Below are 11,744 nucleotides of genomic sequence, written 5' to 3' on the forward strand. Positions count from 1 at the left end.
TATAGCATTACTCTCTCTAATTGCCTGATCTCTCTTTTTATTCATCTCACTGAATAGTATCCGCGAAGCATACTCCACTCTATAGTGGTCCACCTCCTCCTACAATTAAAAAGTATATTCTATTTAAACAGCAATATTAATTCAGTAAAGTAATACAGAGTTATATAGTTCTAAAGACAGTTACCTGTTTCCAATTATCCCATCCATACTTCCCCTTTTTAATGTTTTCCGGCTCAATTAACTCAAGCCACTTCATAACATAGATACCGCAGTCATAGCTGAAAACGAAGAAAATAAATTACAAATCTCATTTAGGAAAGTTTAATGTTCAGAGTCACAAATTTATACCTTGATTTTTGGCTTGATATTTTAACATATGATGCTTTAATTTCCTTCTCCTTCTCGTCTTTCTGCAGAGGTTCCCCGCCAGCATATGCTCTCAATCTTGAAAATACATATCCCTTAAATACCAAAACAAATCAGTAATACACCCGAATGAATGCACAAGATACAACCAACTGAATGGACAATATACACCCAACCCAACTAACGAAATACACCCAACTTGATAAACAATATACACCCAAATGAATACACAAGATACAAAGGCAAATGGTTCCACAAAATACACCCAACCCGACGAAGAAATTACACCCAAAAGAGAACATAATTACACCCAAAGCAAAACATACATACACCTTATATTGAACTGAAATAGACCTATCTATTAAAGTAAAGAACACAGAGGCAACATACAGTGAATTTATTAAGCTGCTTTCTCTCATCGCTTGGAGCTTTCTTGTGTAGCGGGTCAAGTATACGACATCTCCGCTTTGTTGTATCAATCACCCATAACCACCAATGGCCCGAGTAGCAAACAGGTGCAAAAATCTGAAGGATTGCCACATTTCAACAGTGTGTTGTTTTATTTAGCATATAAGTAAAGAACGGTACTAACAAATTTAGCAAATGAAAACTTACATATGGATGAGAAGTTTTTTTTTTTTGCATCTATGAAGGGAATAAAACTCAGGTAGTCTTCCACCCTGAATTCTTTATTGGTTTTCGGTGATATGAATTCCCCCTTTGGGTGCTTCGAAAGGGCCATGCTCTGCAACAATTGCGAAACAAAAAATGAAATACTGAAAATACACCCAAATAAATACTTTAAATACACCCAAATGACTACACAACTTACCACAATATCAGGGGGCAGACAGTATACTTGTTCTTGAAACCTTTTATCATTTTTCCGGTTGAGGATGTGGCACATGGCAGATACAATCTAGAAATATATGCCAAAATCAATTTATGTTAATAAACATTGCAGTAAACTTTGGTGTAAAACATTAATGTTATTCTAATATTACCTCAGATTCTATATAACTTTATGCCTGGAGGGATGCAAGGTGCATTCTATATAAAATGTAATTATCTTGGGCAATCAGAGTGCACATGTGGTCATACTCGTTAGTACCGCCATCTGCGTATGTCTTCAGTCGCGTCCCCCAGATGTAGCACTTTTCTTTCATATCATCCGTAATCTGATTTATTCCCTCAGGAGTTTCAAACTTCCCAGAACTTTCTCCCCTAGTCTCCCTTTGAATTTGTGGACTTTTAATTTTTTCTTTCGCCGCACTGCTTGCTATTTTTTGTACCAAATCGTCTAATTGTTCTAGCAAATTTGCAGTTTCTGGAGATTTTGCCCTTTCTGTCTCCTGCGTTGACGCTCCCTCCTAGCTTGAATCAGTCAAGCCAAGGCTGAATGATGGCACTGGATCTGTTTTAGGAACATAGGATGTTGTCCGTGCCATCATCATCAGGGCAGCAACGTCTTCTGCGTCTGGATGACTGCGTCATCATGTATAACGTATTATAAGAGTAAGAATATACGGATGATAAGTAAAGATTGATTTTAGTCTGATGAACTTACATTTTAGATGGAGCTGGGGGAAGTGTGGGTGTGGTTTCTTCAAGTTGTTGGGGGGGTTCAAGAGTGCTGCACAGTTACACAAAATTAATAATGGCGTAAAAAAAACTAATCAGGAACAATATACACCCAAACTGTTAGCAAATATACACCCAAACTCTAAACAAATATACACACAATACTATTTCTTACGTTTCTGTAGTTCCTTCAATCTGTAGCGGAGGGGTTGGTTCAAAATCTGTCTCAGGTGTTTCTTGAAGTTCCGACACAGTGGTTGTTTGGGACGCCGGCACAAAAACTTGAATCGGGACTCTAAACAAGAAGAAAAATGAAAGGTTAACAATGCCTTTGAAAATAATAAGGTTATAAGGTTGAAATATTCTTGGAAAACTCACATTGCAAGCGCATCCGACGGTGTCTGTTCCCTCACAACCATCATATTCGAATCAGCTGGACTCAACCTAAAATACACCCAAAGAAAGTCAAAAAATACACCCGAACAATTCAAAAAGAAGACAGGCTTTGTTTTTTGAGAACTTACATACTTGCAGTTTTTGCTTTTTTTTCCTGCCTTTTTTTCTTGAATAAAATAATAAAGGGCTTTTTTTCTAAAAAAATATATATATAGAATTAGAAGTAGAAGTTAATAGAAGAACAAAAGTAACGATTATCTGAAAGAGAAATTACATGCTCTCTAACGGCTGGTTTACACTACTCTGTTCTGTGCGTCCTTGAGAGGAAGGATCATCACTTCCCAAGTTCACAGCCGGTATTCTAAACAGATTTCATGTTATTCAGACAAAATAAGATACAGGTACAAAATACACCCAAATGAATGCACAAGATACAACCAATCGAATGGACAATATACACCCAACACAACAAACGAAATATCCCAACTTAATAAACAACATACACCCAACTTGATCAACAAAATACACCCAAATGGTTCCACAAAATACACTCAACTCGAAAAAGAAATTACACCCAAGTATGGTACTTACTTTTTCCCCTTTTTGCTGGGGCGTTTTCTTGCTGAATTCTCTGAGTCTTCTTGAGTCTCAGACTCAGAGGTAGAACTGTCACTGTCAGTAGTTGTTTCTTCCTCCGAAGACAATGTTGAACTTGCCTTCCTTTTTTTTGTTTTCTTGATTTCTTGTTTTTTTTCTGTTTTCTTTATTTTTTTTCATTTTCTCTCTTGTTTGCGCCATGTTTACAATCCCCTGAAATATCAGATAATTTATTTAGCAGCATTCAGATAAATAAATATACATCCAACATATTATGTTCAACTTACCAAAATTTCCTCTGTTTCTGCATTCATTCTTTCGACCAACTGCTCCTTACTCCAGTTGGCAATCCATGGTTTTGGTGGTCTTTTAGCCCTCTTCTTGCCTTTGTTTTCTGAAAGATGAAAGTATATTATCATCAGGGCAAAGAGGCAGCCATCAATTGCCTTCTTCTTTTTCTCCTTGTAGTCTGTGATGCCCTTGACGATGAAGGTCAAAACATGGTCCCCCCCAGTTTCGCTCCGAGATGCCGTCCATCTCAAAAATTGGGGCCAGGTATACAGGCGAGATTTTGTTTATTGTCGTTGGCAAAAGGAACGCCATCTGTATATAGAGGATGAAAATCCTCTTGAACATTAGGCGTTCCTCTTCGTTACCAACGCCGATATCCATCATCTCATCGATAAGACTTTTGAGGGTCTTACCCTAGAATCTTCTAAAAATTATTTTGTCATCCTCAGAAAGTTTCTTATACTCGACTTTCTGAGGAAACAGATTTCCTACAAAAAGGAAAACAACAAAGTATCAAAGTCGGTTCAAATACACCCAAGCATTAACCTTAAATACACCCAAGCATCAACTTAATATACACCTATAATTTTGAGCTAGTTACCTGTTGCATTGATGCCAAGCGCATGACCTATCTTTCTTGGGGTTATTTTGAAAGAACCATATCCTGTTTCCAGTCTGTTCTCCCCAAGTTTGAAGTTGTTTGCCAGCTCCCTTAACAGTTGGTGATGCACCCTTAGTGGTGGGATGTGCATCAACCCACCGAATCCTAGATCCCTCACAATCGCCTTCTTCTCCTCAGTCATGTTTCTGAATTTATCACTTAGGAGATGTGTGGCACACTTAAGGTCTTTTGTTTGGTTTCTTGCTGCCATTTTCTCTGAAATGAAAAATACACCCAAAGACATCAGTAAGATACGCCTATATATATGAGTCAGATACACCCAAAGATAACAGTAAGATACACCCATAGATATGATTCACATACACCCATTGATAACAGTGAGATACACCCATAGATATGATTCAGATACATCCATATATATCAGTCAGGTATCACTCAAACATGCTTCAATATCAAGCAACATTACAAGGTCAAGCAATATACACCCCCCAATCTACGGAATATACTCCCAAAAATCAGTTACCAGAAGATCTAGAACAACAAGAATAACAGGAGAACCTAGAACAACAATGTAGAAGAACAGTGTAACAAAGAAGCAAGAATAACAGTAAACCCTAGAACAACAACGTAGAAGAAAAGTAAAACCTAGTTCGTAATCTGGAAAATATACAGGAATCGTCATGTAACGTACCTTGAGTATTGTTGCTTTGTTTTCGCTGGAGATTCTTGATGGAGAGTTTGATGGTGTGTTGATGGAGGTTTCGAAGGTTAGCGACGAGTTGTATATTTTGATTTTCGATTTTCGCTCGAAAACGGAAGAGTAGCGTTTTCTTCGAATTGCTTTGAGAAGTGGAAGAAGTGGAAGAGTCTGCCATTACTCGAAGAGAACGTAACCGTTTTGAGTGGGAGCGCGTGAATGTTACGCTCCATTCAATCCCTCTTCATGCGCGTGAATTCTTTTTGGGCTGGGCCAAACTTGTAAAGCTTGTAACTCGTTTTTGCTTGTATGTGTAACAGGCCGTTTAAAATAATTACTCAAATTATCGACAAACTAAGCTCTATTAATTTATTTGTTGACATTCTTTAATTAATTCATAATGACACTAACATTAAATAAATACTACCAACAACCTCAAAATCCGGTGATATAAAATCTTTCAACCAACAAACTAAATTTCAATTACAGATTCTACTAACAAATACAATTAATAAATTTATAAAATAATTATAATTATAGCATAACAAATATAATATTAATTATTATTTTCAAACATAATTAATTTGGCTAAGATAATTAATAATGTGAAGTTCAGAACGATCAACTTCTTTAATTTTTTTTTTAGGCATTATGATTAATTTGTTGGGTGAGTAGGAGATGAATTACAAGAGTAAATAGGAGTGTTGCAGAGAAGAAATTAAAGAAAGTAATATTCAGATAGGAGCGTGACTTTAGTCTTCAAAAGTTGGAGTGCATGGGCGATACATGGGAATGGCCACAAATCTGAGGCTCAGATTTGCGGAGCTGTTGGATTTTAAGGGTCTCAAATCTGAGGCACAGATTTCACCAACTCTATCATCACTGTCCGATTCTCTTCAATTTAAATCTGGCCGTTTGAGGCTTCTCTCAAACTCAAAACTCAAATCTAAAGCTCTGAATTATAACAAAACTGACCCTCCAATTTTATTCCCTTAAAAATCTGCGCTTCCGATTTGTCTTCCACGCCGTCACGAACCATTCACACTCATGGATAAGACACACCGGCAATAACAATAAAAAAACATCATTAAATATTAAAATTAAAAAGCGACCATGTCATTGTACCCTTTAAAATGAAGAATTTTTTTTATAAACAATATTTTCTACAAATTTAGTAAAAAAATTTACTCTTTTAGTCTTTTACTAGCACTATACTTTACTAAAAACATTTTTCCCTTACAAATTACATAATTAATGGCCGTAGCCAAACATTAAAAATTATTACGAATCTGCTCAGGAACTTATATCCTCATGCATGCTATATTTACATTCCTTCTCTTTTTACAATACTTTCAAGTTTCAACGTCATTCTTTTTGGCTAGAGCTTTCCATTCCCTTTCGAATTTGATATTTCTTTCTTTTTAACGTTTAGTTGGCAAAATTTTTCGAAAAACACACTATTTTGTGTTTAGTAAATTTAAAAACTCATGTGCTTGCGATTTTTAAAAGTTAGCATGTACATATTAAAATTAAAAAAACTAATATAATCTCGTATGTTAATTAGGATTTAAATCCTCTAAATTTTAAATTTTATCTTAGAGAATAAAGTGTAATTTCTTATCATTTATTTCATAAGTAAGGCAAAAAAAATATAAAAAAAACATTCAAAAATAAAAAATTATAGTTTAAAGATGACTTGTGCTTATCAAAATTAAAAAGTCTAATATAACCTCATATATTAATTAATATCCAAATTTAATTCTTACATTAATGTCTATTATAATGTTTTTAAATTTTAAAAGCTATTTTACCATTGTGCTTTGTGCTTATTAAGTCATTTTTAATTTAATTTACTAAATATAAATGTTATAACTTTTAAAAAATAAAAATTTTACCAAATCAAACCTAAATGCTTCAATGAACCACTCAGCACACTGGTGCCTATGAATTCTTTTCCCTTGATCCATATCATAATTTCTTTGGATCTGGATTATTAATCATTTACTAATTATTTTACATATATTATACATATTATATATTAAAATTATATATATTATATATATACCGGGACGGGTAAGGACGGGTAATACCTAAACCCGACCCCGCCCTGCCCCCTAAGAACCCGTCCTGCTAAAAACCTGTCCCGGTGCGAAGCGAGTAATTATCCGCTTCAAGCGAGTAGGGACAGAATGGGTACCCGCGAGTTCGGGTGGTATTGCCACCCCTAACTTGAATGTTGCTTTATTCCTCAAGCAAGAATTATAGTGAACTTTCTAAATCTCATATGACTCTCAAATCAAACTACAGTATACACGTACGTGTACACAGAAAACATACTCACATATTAATATTAATTTGGATAAACTACTATTTTAATTACTAACATTTGAATCAAATTATAATTTAATCTCTAACTTTTTAAAAGTTTTATTTCAATCTCAAAAAATTTTAAATAAATTTAATATTATTGTATGTAAGTTAATCAACTCACTAATAATCACTAATAAAAAAAATTTCATTAATTATTCGAATCAAATTTAATAATAGGACAACATTGAATCCGTTTAAAATTTTTTAGAATTGAAATAAGATGTTTAAAATATTTGGAACCAAATTAGAATTTAACTCAAATATTAAAAACCAAAATAATACTTTAGCCTACTAATTTTGATAAAACTCAATTAGCACACAGTTTTCAACAATACTACCTGATAAACTAGTAAACCTCATTTCCAGAACAAATAGTTACATGTCATGGTTATTAATCCCCGGGATATTTAGCAACAGAAACATCTACATACTGAGTAGGTGCTGTAGAGTGATCTTGATACAAGGGCTTTCCAACTTGCAACACATGGAAATGGTCACAAATGTAACATCCCTTCTGCTATACGCTTAGTTCAAACTGGTGCCACCAAATACAAAAAATTAAGGAGTTGGCATGAGATTTTATGCCTTGTTACTACTGTCAACATGGTTTTCTGAATTTTGTCCAACTTTAGAGTTGTCCACTCCGAGGATCTGAGTGGGAGGTTTCTCTGCTTTCTTGACTTCAACATCTTTGCAATTTTTCCCTTCTGACAACCGAGTAGGATGCTGTTCTGTTTTCTTGATTTTCTCCCCATCTTTGGGGTTTATAAAGCTTGGCTGGTTGGTCGAAGAAAGAAGTCTTGCCCACATCCTATCGGTAATCACAACCTGGTTCTGCCTCTCAATGATTCTCTGTGTATCAAAATTTTTAACATTCATCCACAAAAGTCGGAATTATTGTATAGCAGGAAAACACAAACTATCACTTAAAAATTGAAGTAATAGAATGCAAATGCATGTGGGGTGAAAACATCACAAATTTGTTCTGTGTACAACAGTAAATCATTCTTGGTTCTCAACAATATTAGCATATACAAATACCTATGCCTTCATTTTTTACATGCAGGTAGTAGAAGAATGCTAAGTTATAAAACAATTCAGAACCTGTGTAGGTATATGGAGTAACTTAGTAACTTACTTGGAATGGAATATAAGTTTGTCTTCCATTGACAAGCCCACTTGTGTATCCAGTAAACCCAGCCATTGCTCCATGAACTGCACTCTGAGCAAGAAGCGTACAGTAGACATTGTCTGATGCATTACTTGGAACTGCACGTATCATGTAAGTGGGATCTGCCATATAAAACAGTTAAGAACTCAAATATTGTGGCCAAATTTAGAAGAGGATATCTATATTCCCAAACCAAAATGGTTGACAAAATAAGAAACAAATAAAGCAAAAGGGCAAGGGATGAAGTTGGATAAACTTACCTATATATTTAAGAGTGATAGCCATCTTATTTTTCCTGGCAAAATGATCCTATTATAGAAGAACAAACATCTACTAAGAGGGAGAGATTTGCATAAACTGAATAGTCTATAAGAAAGACATTCATCAGAGATAGGTAAGAAAGTTAAAAGGTTAGACAATATTCAAATCCAAGCAAACACACACAAACCATCTAGTATAAAGTCAAACCATGCTGGTAAACTGGGTGTGCTTTTGAAATTGCATCTGCCATTTTCATTTTCCTATTATCTTCATGCAATGCGAATATGATGAAGGTTAAAAAGAAAAAATAGGTGAGAAGGAAAGAGCACCGAATATGATGAAGGTTCCCATTGAGAAACCCAAATAATAAACCAAGATCCTGAGATAAACCATGCAACAGTGCATGGCATATAACAAGTTAACAACACTAGCATTATGTTGATTAAATTACCAAAGGTTCCAATTAGCACTTAATTAGTTAGCATTATGTAGTGTAAACAATTACATATTACACAAGATGTCCAATTGTGGCGTCGAAGAAAAATCACCAACAACTATGACACTAGCAATCCGTGACTAACATCCCAATACCAGCACCCACGATATATAGTTGGGATAATATGTGCTTAACCACTGCCAGTGATTAGGTTAGGTTATGACCTTATGGATAGAGATTAGCTTAGATATGGCCTTATGTGCCTGAAGCAGGTCTCATGAAAGCCCCAGTCAAATCAAATGAATCTTTGTCTATATAATAATGATAATAGCTACTAGTGTGACTAGTAAGAGCTCACAGAGCATGTAACTCTTCAATTCTTAAGGGGATACAGACAAACAAATGACCAAAAGTATTCTACTATACATTTCTGAGGGGGCAAAAAATTAGTTTCAAAGATTTTTCATATGAACAAGTAAATTACCTTGATCCTTTGGGATATCCATAGACCAACGTCTTGAAGTAGCTTGTTTCCAGAAGCATCTTTAGCATTCATGGCTTGAGCATTTTCCTCTGTAAGAAGATCTTGACCAGCCCCCTCTGCTATAACTATAACCATATGACCATTTTCTTTTAGCCTCTTCTCAATAAATTCAAACAGCCCACCATTTCCTTCAAGGAAGAAGGGTGACTCTGGAATCAGGCAACAGTCCACGTCTCTACTAGCAAGAGTAGCATACATCGCAATAAAACCTGCAATGTAAGAAATAAATAAACAAATAAATAATAACAAATAACCCTGTTAAAGGGAACATCATAGTCGTAACATCAAGTCAAACCCAAGGTTTTGAATAATTTTATCAGAGGCTTGAAAGACATGTGAGGTGTACTTACCACTATAGCGCCCCATAAGCTTTACAATGCCAATGCCATTCTCAACACTTTCAGCTTCAACGTGTGCTGCATTAATGGCACGTTGAGCCTCCTCAACCGCAGTATCAAAACCAAATGACTTGTCAATGACCTGCAGAAAAGCAAGAAAATCCACATTAAAAATCTCTTCAAAGTTCAAACATAACATAGGTAAGTGACTATTTAGATAAACTATAAATGGTAAGAGTTCAGCGAGAAAATTTATGGGATTGTGATCAAGCATTACCGGGATGTCATTGTCTATGGTTTTAGGAATCCCAACTACTGCTACTTTCAGCCCTCTCCGTCTAATTTCCTGTGCAATGACTAAAATCAATTTAGAATGCCAGCTTAATATATCAATAGATGCCAAGAATGTTGATGATCCACCATGAAGTTGCGAAATTCAATCAATTTATTTTCGGTTTCCAGAACAGCCATATGCTCCTAACTTGTTCCAATTGAAATTACCATAAAGCTTGATTTAACCCACGAAAGCAGTATTACACCATAAAAACTACAGTCTTGGAATATAACTAAAACTGATGTGTTTCATTGCCGTGATTACCTACTGAAAAAAAATAATGACTATATTACTACCCTTTGTTTTTGTTGGGTCTTGAAAACTCAAGGCATGAATGTGAAACTTGACAGTGATCTAGTTATACCTAATATAATGTTTGAATTGATTTTATTTGTACTCTGTACTGTAAAAAATGAGAGTTTATGTAATGTTTATTTACTGAGATATGGCCAAAAAGGAAAGGAGGCCCCAATTGGTCTAGATTTTGTTGAAACAAAAGCAGCCAGTTTCACATATAAACATTTATCAAACTTATTCTTAGAATGTTTGGAATTGCTCGAGATAATTCCTCTCATCCCTTATGAATTTGTAGTCTAGGATTACCAATCAACAATAACCAACATAAAGAAACAAACCATGGACACATTGGGCCTATAGCAGTCATGAACTTAACATGAATCTTTGAATGAAATGAAATTCCCTTTATTTCTCTTATTAGAGAGCAAAGGAAGGAACATTTTATCATGTCAACATTTGAATCACTATACCTCATAAATCACAGCTGCTCCTCTCTGTGTTCCATCACCTCCAATAACATAAACCTACAACCATACCCAAACAATGAAACCCAGGCACTGACAATACCTCCAATAAAGAGTATTCCTGGAAGTATATTTATGACCCATTAATACAATTGACACATAGGAAACCTGATTTATTCCACGATCCTGGATGCTGTCAACTATCTTGTTAGTATCATGCCCTCCTCGTGATGTCCCAAGAAACGTACCCCCACGTTTATGGATATCATTGACCACCTTAGGTGTTAAAGTAACGGTGTTTTTTGAATAAAATCCTCTATAACCACCCTGCATAACATTGGATACAATTTAGTGGTGCAAACAATGAAGTACAGTAACTTAAGTTAAAATTGATTTCACGGAATGCAATAGAGAGTTCAGTTGAACTTGCATCAATAGGATATTCTCCATATGAGCATCTTTGCCAACACAAATCATATGCTAAACAATATAACGGAACCACAGATAATCGATCCAACATGAATTAACAGAGAAAGTATCCACTCACATCTATGCCAATGACACTGTTGACACCGTACATGTAAGAAAGGCCACAGACAATTTCCCTGATGACGGTGTTGAGGCCAGGGCACAGACCACCACAAGTAACAATGCATGCCCGCACATCATCCGATTTAAAATACACCTAATCATCATATTCATTAGGAAACCGTTAGTCAAAGCAAAAGTTTCATTGCTTCTAATTCATTCATTAACCAAAAGTAAATAAATATGTGTACAGATTAAAGAAAAAAAATTTAACCTTTTGTCGAGGCCCTGCACGTCGAAAATGCACACCCCTGGGACTATCCTTGTGAACAACAACCTACAGTAAGATGTACCAAAGTCCTTAAATACGATTGCAGCTTGTTAACGCCGTTGAATACGAAACAAATGCATTGCTTTTTATCATTTTGACTTATGTAATGTTTTGGTTTAT

At 35.1% G+C, this 11,744-nt stretch overlaps 1 protein-coding gene across 1 annotated transcript in view; it reads right to left on the minus strand.

Annotated features, from left to right (window-relative positions):
• LOC107606278 (ATP-dependent 6-phosphofructokinase 6) overlaps window positions 7,184–11,744 on the minus strand; it is a 5,394-nt gene continuing 833 nt past the window's right edge. Inside the window, exons 4-13 of the mRNA XM_016308314.2 lie at window positions 11,568–11,630; window positions 11,313–11,450; window positions 10,934–11,092; window positions 10,772–10,825; window positions 9,948–10,016; window positions 9,683–9,812; window positions 9,273–9,541; window positions 8,352–8,400; window positions 8,059–8,213; window positions 7,184–7,772 (exon numbers count right to left, since the gene is read on the minus strand). Of these exons, the coding sequence (XP_016163800.1) occupies window positions 7,500–7,772; window positions 8,059–8,213; window positions 8,352–8,400; window positions 9,273–9,541; window positions 9,683–9,812; window positions 9,948–10,016; window positions 10,772–10,825; window positions 10,934–11,092; window positions 11,313–11,450; window positions 11,568–11,630 (1,359 nt within the window). The 3' untranslated portion in view covers window positions 7,184–7,499. The remainder of the gene's footprint in view (window positions 7,773–8,058; window positions 8,214–8,351; window positions 8,401–9,272; window positions 9,542–9,682; window positions 9,813–9,947; window positions 10,017–10,771; window positions 10,826–10,933; window positions 11,093–11,312; window positions 11,451–11,567; window positions 11,631–11,744) is intronic.

The sequence above is a fragment of the Arachis ipaensis genome, chromosome B07 (assembly GCF_000816755.2).
Source record: "Arachis ipaensis cultivar K30076 chromosome B07, Araip1.1, whole genome shotgun sequence".
In the NCBI taxonomy this organism is placed as follows: domain Eukaryota; kingdom Viridiplantae; phylum Streptophyta; class Magnoliopsida; order Fabales; family Fabaceae; genus Arachis; species Arachis ipaensis.